Source organism: Choloepus didactylus, chromosome 15 (assembly GCF_015220235.1).
Source record: "Choloepus didactylus isolate mChoDid1 chromosome 15, mChoDid1.pri, whole genome shotgun sequence".
Classification (NCBI taxonomy): Eukaryota; Metazoa; Chordata; class Mammalia; order Pilosa; family Megalonychidae; genus Choloepus; species Choloepus didactylus.
Genome location: NC_051321.1, coordinates 47525736 through 47540713, shown reverse-complemented (window position 1 = coordinate 47540713; position 14978 = coordinate 47525736). Strand labels below are relative to the sequence as shown.

Sequence of the window (14978 nt, the reverse complement as noted above, 5' to 3'; positions counted from 1 at the left end):
TACAAAATTATGTCAAAATATGTATATAACTATTTACTGAAGTGCAATATGTGATAGGAAGAAACCAAATATAACCTGAAAGCTCCTTAAGAGGGAATTCATTATATGAATTAGAGTATATCCATCCAACGTTCTATAACACAGCCAGGAAATGGGAGTTCCTGGGTGTGCTGGTTTGTATATTTATATCCCCCAGAAAAAAACATATTCTTTTATGCATTCTTGTGGGGGCAGACGTATTAGTGTGGATTGGTTGGAACGTATTGGTTCAGTGTCCATGGAGAAGCACCCCACCAAACTGTAGGTGATAACTCTGGATAATTTCCATGGAGGTGTGGCCCCGCCCATTCAGCATGGGCCTTATTTAGTTTACTGGATCACTATATAAGCTCAGACAGAAGGAGCTCATAGTGAGCATTTTGAAGATGGCTTTTGGAAGCTGATGCAGACATTTTGGAGAACGCCATTTTGAAACCCACCCTGGGATCAAGCAGACGCCAGCCATGTGCCTTCCCAGCTAACAGAAGTTTTCCCAGACGCCTCTGGCCATCCTCCAGTGAAGGTACCCTTTGTTAATCAACACTTTATAGCCTTAAGACTGTAACTGTGTAACCAAATAAACCCCCTTTTATAAAAGCCAGTCCCTTTCTGGTGTTTTGCATTCTGGCAGCATTAGCAAACTAGAACAGTGGGACAGACAATAGCCTTTTGTGGGACCTGGGCCACCTCAAGCAACTGCCTACATTATAATAAGATTTCTGCTTGGACTGATTTGAATCTGTTATGTACCCCAGAAAAGCCATGTTCTTTTAATCCATCTGGTAGGGAGAGACTTATTGTGGGTGGGACCTTCTGATCAGTTTGTTTCCATGGAGGTATGATCCCGCCTGTTCAAAGTGGGTCTTAATCCCCTTGCTGGAGTTCTCTATAAGAGGATAAAAGGCAGAGACATTTTGGAGAGAGCTCAGAGAAGCTAGGATATGTAATCCAGAGTTTGCTCCTGGGAGAAGCTAAGAGGGAAGCTAAGACAGAAACCCAGAGACATTTTGGAGAAAGCCACGGAAATCAGAAGCTAAACCTGGGAGAGGACCAGCAGACTCTGGCCTTGTGCCTTCTCGTGTGACAGAGGAAACCAGATGCCATCAGCCTTTCTTCAGAGCAGGCATCATCCTGTTGATTCCTTAACTGGGACATTTTCATGGCCTTACAACTGTAAATATGTGAACTAATAAACCCCCATTGTAAAAATCAATCCATTTCTGGTATATTGTATTTCGGCAGCGTTTGCAAACAGAAACACTGCTTTTGATCAATAGGTAACTCCCTAAATTAATTGAAACCTGTGGGTCTTTAGGAGGGAGCTGAAAATCAGTTTTAGTGCAGTCATTTGAATATTCATGCAATTTCCAAGTTCAAAAGGTCGGTTTATGGAGCTGTGTGTGAAAAAAATTGGTCAGGATAGCTTAACCCCTCAATTCCTAGCTGCTCAATAAGAGGTTCTGACAACCCACAGTGAGTGCGATAAAAGAGAGGGCTCCCTGGTTCTCTCTCCAGAGCAGCCAGAGCAAGAGGACACGTTTACCGTCAGGACATAGCTGTGAGAGTTGCTGAAACTGTTTTCCACTCCCCACTCTCAACCAGGAAATGGACTCAGGGGCTCTCAGATGCCCACAGGCTATTGAGATAGCATCCTACCCCCAAGCCTTGACAGTGCCCACTACATCCTGTAATTCTTTACTTTCTCCTGCTTTGAGGTCCCATTTTCTTTGCCAATGATTTCAGAGAAGAGAGTAAAACTACGTTAAAGCTTGTATTTTACTCATACCTGACCCACTCATAATCAAGGCCCATTTGGTTAGAAGAAAATAGTTTACTCCCAATTCTAACTTTGAATTCTATTTTTAACCTGACTAAAAAGTCACTAAAAAATGAGGAAACTTTGTACATGATTAATTATTCATTATTTAAGTCATTTATTGAACAAATATTTCTTAAGCACCAACAATGTGTCACGAACTGTCATGTGAGCTGCATATATATGTGAACCTAGCAAAGTCTTTGCCCACTTGGTGCTAGCATTGTAATGGGGAGTGACAAATAAATCCATAATGTAGATTATAGATTTTGCAAAACAAATAAATATGGAATATTATGTCAAAGAGTGGCAAGATAAGTAAAGGGAGGTAAAGGAATAAAGAGCGATGGGGATTGGTATTAGATGGAGCAGGGTAGGAAGTTCTCTCAGAGGAGGTGACATTTGAACAGAGACCTGAAGGAGGTGAGAGAGCAAATCATGGAGCCCTCTAAGAGAAGAGCCTTCAGGGCACATATGAAACGATGGCCAAGCAATATGCATAATGTGTGCAAAGGATCAAATATAAAGGGTATTCCTACCATATACTACTATCTCAGGACTTTTTCTGGAAGAATACTCAGAAAGCTGTCGATAGTACTTACTTAGGGGTATGGAGCCAGGGGACTAGAGATGGGGATCCAGAAATTTACTTATTTTGTAACTTTCATACATTTTGAATTATTTTACCATGGCCACAGTTATTTAATTTTTTTTAGCAGGGTTTATCTAGGTGTTAGGATTATGGGTTATTTCAATTTTCTTCATTATATCTATCTGTAATTTAAAAGAAAAATACTCAATAATGGTTACTTTTTTTAAAAAAGAATAAGCAATAGCCTTTTTAAGTATCCATTTACAGAACTTATTGCATTCATACTATTTAATAGATGTACAACAGATGTTGATGCTCCTCTCACACCCCTGGGGCCCACCTGGCTTTCCCTGCAGCTGTGCTAGACAGGTTCCCCACCTGCTGAACATGCTGCCCCATGTACCTAACGGCTTCTGAGGGCTTTCTCTGGCACCACAGGAACAGGCTCTTCAGGGAGAGGGAGAAATAACACTTCCGGGGACAACCCTAAAACAACAGGAGTCCCTGGAAAAATGCCCCAGCCTCCTTGACCTCCAGTGGGAATATTCTGAGTCACGTTCCACAAGACTGTTCTCAGAGGGTCCGCAGTAAGACAGCTTCTGGCACCCCCTACAGTGATCCACTAATTAATGCACCCTTTACTGGCTCTTCTCCCTTTCCTGACTCAACTTTCCCTACTTCTTCATTTGTGCTGCCTGAGATCACCTCTCAAATAAGTTATCAGTGCCCAAGTTCTTGTCGCAGCAGCTAGTTTGAGGGGACTCCAGAAAGATAAGGCCACAGTATGTGTCTGGCAAAGAGTGGATGCTCAATAAACACTAATGAATTGACTTTCCAGGCACTGCTCTGTTCCCCATCACCCACTAAAAGGGAAGATTACTATGTAAACTCATGTAACTCTGATAACTTATCTCTCTGGGTACAGTTGGGTGCATAATATGTTCTAGAAACCACAATGAGAAAGCAACGCTGTCTTTGAGAGTCAAGGAAAACTACTCAAGGAAAGTGGCATTTGAGATATTTATTGAAAAATGAAGAGTTTTCCAAGTAAAATGGAGATGAAAGGCATTCCAGGCAGTGAGAGTAACACATGCAAAGGCATGGAGTTAGGGGAAATGCAAGACGGTATTCTGGAAATGGCAGTGAGTTATTCAAGGAAGGCTGGAGCTCAAATGTAAAATATTGTAAATGAGATAAATCAAATCAAATATCATAGGAAATGTGAAACTGCCTAATATTATGCCTAGAAGAGAGGAGGTGTTCAACCAATGTTGAGTTAGTTCCCTTTATCCTGTAGGAATAGGAATGAGTAAAGATTTCCTATAAAAGACCAGATAAAAATGTTTAGTTTTGTGGGCCATAAGCCTCTGCTGCAGCTACTCCACACAGCCATGGTAGCAGGAAAGCAACCATCAACTATGGTAGAGGGTGGATTTGGCTTGTGTACCACAATTTTTTGACCCCAGCTGTCAACTAGTGGCTCCCAATTTTTTTCATCAGGAAACAAAACAAAACAAAAAGAAAAACAGAAATTTTAGTATACAACATCATTATGATGCCCAAAAAGGAATAATTTAATTTTCAGTATTCATTGATGGAGAAAATTCATAACACTACATGTACTACCAATGTTAAATAAATTTACACATACATTGGACAACATAGTAGTGCTTCACATATATATATGTGTGAAATGTAACATTTGTTCAGCCTAGAAATAATTCTTGGTATGTGGATTTGAAGGCTTTTACAATGATGCACTGCTTGCTGTAATTGTGGTCAAATGGAGCAGGCATGGAATGTTCAGATCTCTGCATTTTCAAGGGTGATGTAGAGAAGACAGAAGGAAGGGCCTGATCAATAAAAGGTTTTTCCTTTCAGAGCAGTTTCTGATGTTGTACAGGAAACAAGTGAGAGACCTAATGGCCTAACAGTCCTTAGAGTTACAGAGTCCCATAAAATCAAAGTATTTTTTGATGCTATGGGGTCTATGGGCTAGAAAAGCTTACAGAATTAAAATTGTTAACAGTAAGAGTAAAAAAAAAGAGGACAAGGCTTAAGGTAGTAATTATGGGAAGATATTCCTTGGCCTCAGGAAATCATAAATCTAGGGAATCAGAGACCGAGAGCCACCCATCTCTCATGATCAGAGAAAGTAATAATCATCATCCCCATTTGACAATAAGATCACTGAGGCTGACAGTAGTTGGGTTAATGACAATTGAAAAGGATGATGACTCTCCAATCACAAAACAGTGTTTCACTCTTTCTATTACATCTGAATAGAGAGAAACTGAGGCAAAATCAAATAGTGCTGTGGGTAGAGATTTACCAGTACTAAAATGAAAGAAATGGCCATAATTGTATAATTGTCTTCATCCAAAATCAACTCCCTCTTGTCCAATGAATCACATAAATGTGACATGACAAAGGTGATATAATAATGTTGCAGTGGAGGTGATGTAATTATGGTGAAAGTATATTCACAAAACCTGCTTCCAGAAAGACATAGATTGTATCTCCATGTTTTTAACATAACTGGTTAAATTATCTTTGAAAATCAACTAAGAGTTGGTTGAACTCAATTTAGACATGACAAGAGACCAGCAGTGAGGTATTTGTTCAGACTCACCTTGGGTTTTTCCCGGTCCTGATTGCTCTGAACCTGAGCCTACACTCCCAACATCCACATCCATCCCACCTCCACGTGCAAGATGGCAGCACGTCAGGTGACCAGTCCTCCCAGTTATCCAGGACATGGGACTGTCAGTGATAAAGACCGGTCAGTCCTGGACAAAATGAACAGTTGGTTACACTAATTGCTTGTTGCTCATTGAGGGAAAGTTCAGTAGTAATGTGGTCCCACACAAAGCCTCAGGAAGTCTGATTCACTTAAGTTCTTTTCCATTGCTGAGAGATCAGTAGACCTGCAGTGAAAAACTGGGGTGAGAAAAGGAGAAAGGAAATTGCCCGGGTTCCTGATAGTTTCCGGATATCTGATTCCAGTGATATCTGAGGATCAGCTGCAACTCTATCCTTTTGGTTACATAAGGCATACATTTTTTTTCTTTTGTTTTAAATTAGTGCAGGTTGGTTTCTGTTACTCAGAACTAAAATAACTTCCACATAATATCCATTGCCAGTCCTGTCCAAGCAATTAAAAAATTAAAAAAAAAACCCATGCCCTACTCATGGAGGGTCAGTAGTATCGTATTTGTGCACCAGGGGAGAATTATTAATAGTTTTTGGAGCAGTAGCAAGGTCTATCCATTAATGCTTCAGAAAGCAAAGCACTAATGGAAAAATGCCACCTAGTTTCCAGTTTTCTCTGTTAATGAGCACATTTCATTCTCAGGCCTACAATGGATAGTTAAAATTCCCTGGTGCCAGGAAAATTCTATTCTAAGTGATATCTTGGTCTATTCTGAAATCACAGTGCAGATAAAGGCTCATATTTCCAGGGTTTAAAACAAATTTGGAATGAAAAGTAGAAGAAAAACAAATAATTTTCTTTTAAAAAATATTACCCCTAAAGTCTTCATGTCAGGGGATAGTAATTAACAACCCAATTGGCTAATTTTCCTATTCTCTCCAACTCTAAGACAAAAAGAGACTAATTTTTAAAGTTCTAGAATATATAATTAAGACTATAGGTACCAATGACAAAGATATAGAAAACCTAGGAACATAGAAGTTATTGTTCCAATTTATGAAACGCTCAAGCTCTGTCTGGGCCCTGAGTTGCCTCATACCCACAAGGGATAAATAAAGTTCTCATCCTGGTCTCTATTCCCCACCTTGGACTGGTTGGTCACCTGCCCTGGTCTCTACCGTGAGGTATGGGGATAGGAGAGCACGAGTCACAGAAAGACAAAGAGAAGGCCCACTGTGCTTGAGAGAGCTCTCCACCTCCTCAAAGAATAAAATAATGAAAGAAACATGGCTTTGAAGTAATAATAATTTATGAATCTAACCATGTCTTACCATTTTCCCATTGGCAACCTAGTCCATACCACTATCTTCTCCAACTTTTACAACAATTGCCTCCTAACTAGCCCTCTTGCTTCCTCTTTTGTCTCCCTAAACTCAACTCCCTACAAAACAGTCGGAGTGTGATCTTGTGAAACTGTAAATCAGATTGTGCCATGCCCTGCTGAGTTCAGAATAAACTCCAAACCCCTTAAAGTGGCTTATAAGGCCCTACATACACCGCCCCCTTCCTTTCTCTCTTTCAACCTTATCTCCCACCACTTTGTCCCTCACTCACTCCGCTTAGCACTCTGGCTTTGGCTGTTTCCTGCACACGCTAAGCTCATTACTATCTCAGGATCTTTGCATGGGCTGTTTCTTCTATCTGGAATGCCCTTACCCCAAAGCTTTGCATCATTTCCTCAGAGTGTTCTTGACACACTATCTAAAACAAAACCTCTGCCCCAACCCAGTCACTCACCTTCCTCCACCCTACTTCTGTTTTATTTATAGCATTTATTTTCTGAGTACTTATTTATACCTACACATGAGTAGAATCTGTGATACATACACACATATATGCTCTCTAAGCCTTACAAAATAAGCATCTATTCCAGGTAGCATGGAAAGAGCAGGCAGTCAGAAAGATTTCAGTTTGAATTTAAGTTGTTGTTGTTGATATTGTCTGTCTCCCCAACTAGAATGTGAAGTTCGTGAAAGCAAAACCTTGTCTTCTCAGATACTGCTATATCCCAGTTCCCCATAGTAACTCAATGACTGAATGACTGAATGACTGTATGGATGAAAAAACAAAACAGACCTGGGATCAAGTCCCAGCTTTCCCACTTCCAGGCTATGTTACCTTTAAAAGTTATTTAACTTCCCTGGACCCTAATTTTCTTTGTCTCTAATATGAGCATAATAACCACCACTTCTAAGAATTGTCATGAGAAATAATTAAAATGATTTATTTAAATCCCCTAGATGGTTGCTAGAAATTAGCAGATATTCAACAAATTTTCCTCCCCACCAGACATTCCTCCACCATTCCAGGGAAACCAAAAGCAAGGTAAGGTGAGCGCCTCACAAGTCGGCAGAGTAGCTATTGGGTTACGTGTCATGAATGAATGACTTCACCCAAGTGCTGAAATTCCAGTTGTTGAACCGGACTTCTCTGTCTCTGTTTATTCTCTAAAAAGTCATATATTCCTGCAAGAAAATATTCATGAAGTCATCTTAACAAAAAATCATTTTTCAAATAACTTTTCTCTGTGACTGAAAACCCTGTAGAGGACATAGAAAGCAGAAACCAAGTTGTTCCAAAGAACAGCTTCATAGATGTCTAGAGAATTTGTTTAATCTAAAATCACAGCCTGAAATCAGGGTCACAGATAAATTAATCAGAGTTGAAACATCTAGTTCTTGACTAGAAATGCCTAAAGAGAATTTGTCTGATGCATGGACATTACTCAAGATGGGCAGGTTTGATGCTACCTGACCAATGTGTAGTCATGCTGGGAAATTTGGGGCTGAGCCAAAAACAAACTGAAACATTTCATTAACTAGAGGAATGATCATAATGAAATCAAGGTAGTGATATGATCATTCAAAAAGACCTTAAGGTGTCTTTATAGTTTAGGTAGGACAACAACAGAGTAAAATGGCCCCAGTCCTGCCAAGGTTAGCCCAATACCTGTATTATCCATCCTTCTTTTACTCTGAGAGGGAAAAGTGTGAGGAGCTGGCCAGAATCAGCTACTATCTTTTTCTTCCCACCATCCCTTCCACAAAGGACGCACTGAAACCAGCTCATCTAAGCTGCTCATTATACCACCGTGACCTTGAAGTGGTTGGCGCTTCTGACCTTGGTACTTTCTATTCTCACATCTCTTTAGTGATTCTGAAATACCATTCCAACCCTGTCTCATCTGGCCCCATAATTTGTAACCTAAAAACCCCTGGGCTCCTCCCTGTATCACAGAGAATTTAGAATCAGGGCAGATTCCCTGGAAACCTATTTGCTAGTGGGTCTGTAACACTGGGAGATTTCAAAGACAGCCCTTTAATCATTTAATCTTCTCCAATGACATAGGACCCTTCCTCACACCTCCATCTGCTACCCCCAACACAGATAAGCTTTTGAAGTTGAAAGCCCTTTATAAAATTCTATCATGTTATAAAACATATTATTTTTGGGTTTTCAAGATTTATTTTTAATAGTATATCACATCCATCTGTGTGCAATCATGGGATAGATTGTTAATAATTGACTTGGCTTAGCTGATGTATTAAAGTATTTCTTTTATTTCCTTAACCATCACATTATGTGGTTTTCAGCCCTTCTTCCTAGAATGAATGACTCTTGATTCATATTTTATTTTTCTAAAAAGTGGTGCTCAGTTTTTACACACCCATACATAGAATCCAGCCCAAACTGTCTTCTCTGCTACAGAAATCTGTGCTGGTATTTCTTAGAGAAATAATTCTAAATCAAGGAGATAGGAATGACCTGAAATCTCCTTAGCGTCCTAAATTCTGTAGTGGCAATTTTAGAACCATAATTTTAGATCATGAGATTGCACTAAGGAGCTAATAATACTATGAGAACTTGTTGTTGTCTCTTCTCAGCCTAGATTAAAGGTTTTATAAGCAAAGGATACAGAAGCTCTGAAGAAATTAATCATTACTATGCAATTTGCAAGCAACTCAGATGAATCTTTTGTTTTGATGGATCACTTTGTCTTCTCTGTATACTAAAAGTGGAAGAAGTGGGAATGAAAAGCAGTCTTCCCATGCAATCTTTGCTGATGCTGAAGAGGAAAAGGAAACATTAGAGCAGACTTCAGGGTCACTGTTTATTTGAAGCTGCGTCCACGGAACTCTTGTGATGCATCAAGGACAACTATGTCCCATCCATTGTTTTCTGTATGTTCAACTCATTTTTTTTTTTTTTTAGAGAAGTTGTGAGTCTACAAAATGATCATGCATAAAATACAGGATTCCTATATCACCCCTACCACCAACACCTTGCATCGGTGTTGAACATTTGTTACCATTGATGGTAGCACTTTAAAAAAAAATTGTACTTTTTTTTAACATTAGTTACTTTTGTTACAATTGATGAAACATTATTAAAATAGTTTGCTCTATTGTCCATTATTTATATTAGGTGCATGTTTTCACACCATTCTATTATTATCACCTTGTATTAGTAGCATACATTTGAAACAACATTCTAATACTTTGTACTATTAACTATAGTCCATCATCTACAATAGGGTTCACAGTGCTGTACAGTTCCATGTTTTATCTTTCAATTTTTATTCTAGTAATATATACATCCTAAAGTTTCTTCTTTTAACCACATTTACCTATATAGTTCAGTTCTGATGGATAATGTGCTATCCATCACGACCATCCATTTACAACTTTTACCATCAGACTAAATAGAAATACTGTACAAGTTAAGAATCAACTTCCTATTCTCCAATCCCAGTCTATCTCCTGGTAACCTGTATTCTAGATTCTAACTCTGTGAGCTTGTTTATTACAATTAGTTCATGACAGTGAGATCATACAATATTTGTCCTTTTGTATCTGGCTTATTTCACTCAACATAATGTCCTCCAGGTTCATCCATGTTATTATATGTATTGGGACTTCATTCCTTTTTACAGCTGGATAATATTCCAACATATGTTTATACCACATATTCTTGATCCATTCATTGGTTGATGGACATTTGTGTTGCTTCCATTTTTGGCAATTGTGAATAATGCTGCTATGAATATCAGTGTGCAAAAGTCTGTTTCAGTACCTGCTTTCAGTTCTTCTGGGTTTATACCCAATAGTGGATTGCCAGATCATATGGTAATTCTATACTAAGTTTCCTGAGGAACTGCCAAACTGTATTCCACAGCGGGCTGCATCATTTTGCATCCCCACCAGCAATGAATGAGTATTCCTCTTTATCTCTTTTGAGAATGTTCCATTTATCTATTTTTTCTTTCATTGCTTTGTGGTTTGGGTGTAAAGAGCAAGAAACAAATGACTACCACAAGATATTGAAGATGCTTCACTATATTTTCATCTAGAAGTTTTAAAGTCCTGGTTCTTACATTTAGGTCTTTGATTTATTTTGAGTTAACTTTTATATAGGGTATGAGATAGCAGTCCTCATTCATTCTTTTGCATATGTATATCCAGTTCTCCCAGCACTATTTGTTGAAAAGACTATTCTATCCCAGTTGAGTGTACTTGGCAGCATTGTCAAGTATCAATCAGGCGAAGATGTGAGGGTCTACTTCTGAACTCTCAATTCAATACCATTGGTCAATATATCTATCTTTATGCCAAAACTATGTTGTTTTGAGCACTATAGCTTTGTAATATGCTTTAAAGTCAGGAAGTGTGAGTCCTCAAACTTCATTCTTCTTTTTCAAGATGTTTTTGGCTATTTGGGGTCCTTTACCCTTACAAATAAATTTGATAATTAGCTTTTCCATTTCTGCAAAATGGACTGTTGGAATTTTGAATGGGATTGCATTGAATCTGTAATCATTTTGGGTAGAATTGGCATGTTGATGATATTTAGTCTTCCCATCCATCAACACAGAATGTCTTTCCATTTATTTGATTTCTTTGATTTTTTTTTAGCAAATGTTTTGTAGTTTTCTGTGTACAAGTCCTTTACATCCTTGATTAAGTTTATTCCTAGATATTTGATTCTTTTAGTTGCTATTGTAAATGAAATTTTTTTTCTTGATTACCTCCTCAGATTGCTCATTACTGGTGTATAGAAACACTACTGATTTTTGCATGTATCCCACCACTTTGCTGAATTTGTTTATTGGCTTTAGTAGCTATGCTGTAGATTTTTCAGGACTTTCTATATATTAGTTCATGTCATCTGCAAATAGTGAAAGATTTACTTCTTCCTTTCTAATTTGGATGCCTTTTATTCTTTTTCTCACTTAACTGTTCTAGCTAGAACTTCTAGCACAATGTTGAATAAAGCTGGTGACAGTGGGCATCCTTGTCTTGTTCCAGATTGTAGAGAGAAGGCTTTCAGTCCTTCACTATTGAGTATGACATTAGCTGTGGGTTTTTCATATATGCCCTTTATCATGTTGAGGAAGTTTCCTTCTATTCCTATCTTTCAAAGTGTTTTTTATCAAGAAAGGATGCCATATTTTGCCAAAAATGCCTTTTCTGGGAAGCGGAAGTGTTGGCTTTAGGGAAGTGTCAGCGCAAGTCCACTGTCTGAGCTTTGGTCCCCCATGGAGGGGCCTAGCGAGGCGCTGCTAGATGCTCAGTCTCAGGTCACCAACCAGCTTATAGCTTTTCAGTGGAACCTGGATATGACTGTGAGTTCCGACAATTGCAGATCTCTTAAATATCCTTATGTTGCAGTCATGCTAAAAGTGGCAGATCATTCAGGCCAAGTGAAGAACAAGTCCTTTGAAATGACAGTTCCACAGTTTCAGAGTTACTACAGACAGTTCAAGGAAATTGCAGCAATTATTGAAACTGTGTGAAAACTGATCGCTTTGTTGATAAATTGCTAAAATCATTCTAAAACCGTGAACTTCACTTTATGCAGCAAAACTGCATAAGGATTAAATGATATTTGTAAATTTTACACTTCTGTTTTTCCATTTAAAAAAATAATAAATCAGATAAACAAGAATTATTGGTAATTAATAATACCATTTGTGAATATGCTAAAATTATATATTGGTTAATAGTTTAAAAACTTATTGGAAATAAAACCCATTTTATAAACAAAATTTTATATAAAGGCCAATATATAAAGTATCTATAAGTGAGAAAAGTAGTATTTGATTTGGATAACTTTGCTTTACAAATTCAATTTTATAACATTCATTTATTTTTAAAGGAAATCAGAAAGAAGAGTGAGGCTGCTTTTTTCAGACGTTTGGAATCAGATTATGTTTCACCATTGCTGCCTTATATTACCCTAATATTCAAGTGGTTTCTGTTATTAATATTTGTAGAAAGTTCAAATACATGCACAGATGGCAAGATAAATTTTATTACAAATTCTATACACAACTGGTTTAACCTGGTAGCACAGATTATTGTGTTAGGCGATCGCCACTGAATTTAAATTTATAAACCAGTTGTTAAAATATTCTGTAAATCCACAGCAATCAATACTGTATGGCATTAGTTTAGGAATAAACAAATAGATCACTGGGACAGAATAAGTGGCCTAGAAATAGGTTGTGATATTTGGGACAAGGACAGTATTTCAGTTGGGTGGGAAAATTTAAATTTAAGTTAAATTTAATAAATGATACTAGCAATCAAAATATATTCAAAAGTAAATTCCAGATGGATTAATGACTTAACATAAAAAACAAAATAATGTTAGGAGTTTTAAAAGAATATTTATGTAACCTAAGGCTTGGGGAGACCCTTTAAACCCAGACAACAACCCCATAAACTATAATATAAAACATCAATATATTGACAAATGAAAGAAAAATTATATGTGGGGAAAAATGGGCCATAAACAAAGACAAATACTAGATTGATGTATGGGCTAGTTTGAATCTATTCTGTACCCTAGAAAAAGCCATGTTCAATTAATCCTATCTTGTGGGGGCAGACTTATTGTGGGTGGGATCTTTTGATATTATTTCCATGGAGAAGTGGCCCTTCCCATTCAAGGTGGGTCTTAATTAGTATACTGGCATCCTCTATGAGAGGATGAAAGGCAGAGGCATTTTGAAGAGAGCTCAGAGACGCTTAGAAAAGGCCCAGAGTCGACAAAGTCCCAGATATCTGGAGATGGTAAGCTAAGAGATCAAGCTTAGTTTGCCCCGGAGAAGCTAAGTGAGAACCCACAGATGTGTAAGGAGAAAGCTGCTGGAATCAGAAGCTGAAAGCAATGCAACCTGGGAGCAAAGGACCAGCAGATGCCAGCCATGTGCCTTCCCAGATAACAGTGTTCCGGATGTTGACAGCCTTTTCCACAGAAAAGGTGCTGGAAATGAAGGACTCCAGGACAGCAGAACTCTAGGATGGATCCCTAAATCACTACTGGAGACAAACTCCCCACAAGAGACTCTGTCTTGCATCAGACAGTGATATGAGCTAAAAATAAACTTTTACTGTGGTAAGCTGTGGAGAATTTTGGATTGTTACAACAGCAAATGAGCATAAATCTGATTAAAATAGGATATATATTACATATATATAGGCATTTACAGTGGCAAAAAAAAATAAGGAAACAGCAAATACTTGTCAATAAGGAAATGGTCAAATAAAATTGGTATATCTATACTATGGAATATTATACAGCTGCTAAAATTTGCCTTTTGAGATATTTCCAATATGTTATTGTTATGTTTTACTAAATGGTGTAAAATGCATTAATATACATTTGAGTACTTAAATGAAAATTAAGAAAGGTATGAAAAGGATGGATATACCAGGTTGTAAGCATTGGTGGGGAGGGTATCTGGAGGGGGGGAAAGAACAGCTAAAAAAATTGTGGATGCATATATTATAGTGCATATATGATTTTAAAAATACTTATTTTTTATTTTTTAATTTTTTTGCTGTATAGCTATACAATCATTATCAAAGATCAGGGCTACCGGATTACAGCTCAACAATTTCTGGTATTTCCTTCCTGCTATTCTAATACGCTATAAACTAAAAAGAAAAAAAATGCCTTTTCTGTGTCAATGGAGATGATTATGTGGTTTTCCCCTTTGATTTGTTAATATGGTGCATTATATTAATTTATTTTCTTGTATTGAACTATGCTTGCACACCTGGAATAAAACCCACTTAGTCATGGTGCATAATTCTTTTAACATGCTGTTGAATTTTATTTGCAAGTATTTTGTTGAGGATTTTTGCATCTATAATTTTTAACAAAGTGTTCTGTAATTTTCTTTTCTTGTAGTGTCTTTATCCGGTGTTAGAATAAGGGTGATTTGGGCTCCATTGAGTAAGTTAGGTAGTGTTCCCTCTTCTTGAATTTTTTGGAAGAGTTTGAGAAAGAATGGTATTAATTCTTCTTGGAATGATTGATAGAATTCACCTGTGAAGCCATCTGGTCCTGAGTTTTTCTTCGTTGGGAGGTTTTTGATGACTGATTCAATCACTTTATTTGTAATTGGTCTGTTGAGGTCTTCTATTTATTCTAGAGTCAGTGTATGTTGTTCATATGTTTCTAGGAATTTGTTCATTTCATCTATATTGTCTAATTTGGTGGCATACAATTATTCATAGTACCCTCTAACTATCATTTTTATTTCTGTGAATCAGTAGTAATGTCCCCCCTCTCATTTCTGATTTCATTTATTTGCATTTTTCTCTTTGTTCTTTGTCAGTCTAGCTAAGGGCTTGTCAATTTTATTGATGTTTTCAAAGAATCAACTTTTGGTTTTGTTAATTTTCTTTATTTTTTTAATTCTCAATTTCATTTATTTCTGTTCTATCTTTGTTATTTCTTTCCTTCTGCTTGCTTTGGGATTAGTTAGCTGTTCTTTTCCTAGCTCCTCCAGGTGTGCAGTTAGGTCT

At 37.5% G+C, this 14978-nt stretch overlaps 1 protein-coding gene across 1 annotated transcript; it reads left to right on the top strand.

Moving 5' to 3' along the window:
* The first annotated feature begins 11695 nt into the window (after positions 1 to 11695).
* On the top strand, positions 11696 to 11953 carry LOC119510943 (COMM domain-containing protein 6-like). The gene has a single exon (XM_037805365.1). The coding sequence runs from the start codon at positions 11696 to 11698 to the stop codon at positions 11951 to 11953; it is 258 nt and encodes an 85-aa protein (XP_037661293.1).
* Positions 11954 to 14978: the final 3025 nt, after the last annotated feature.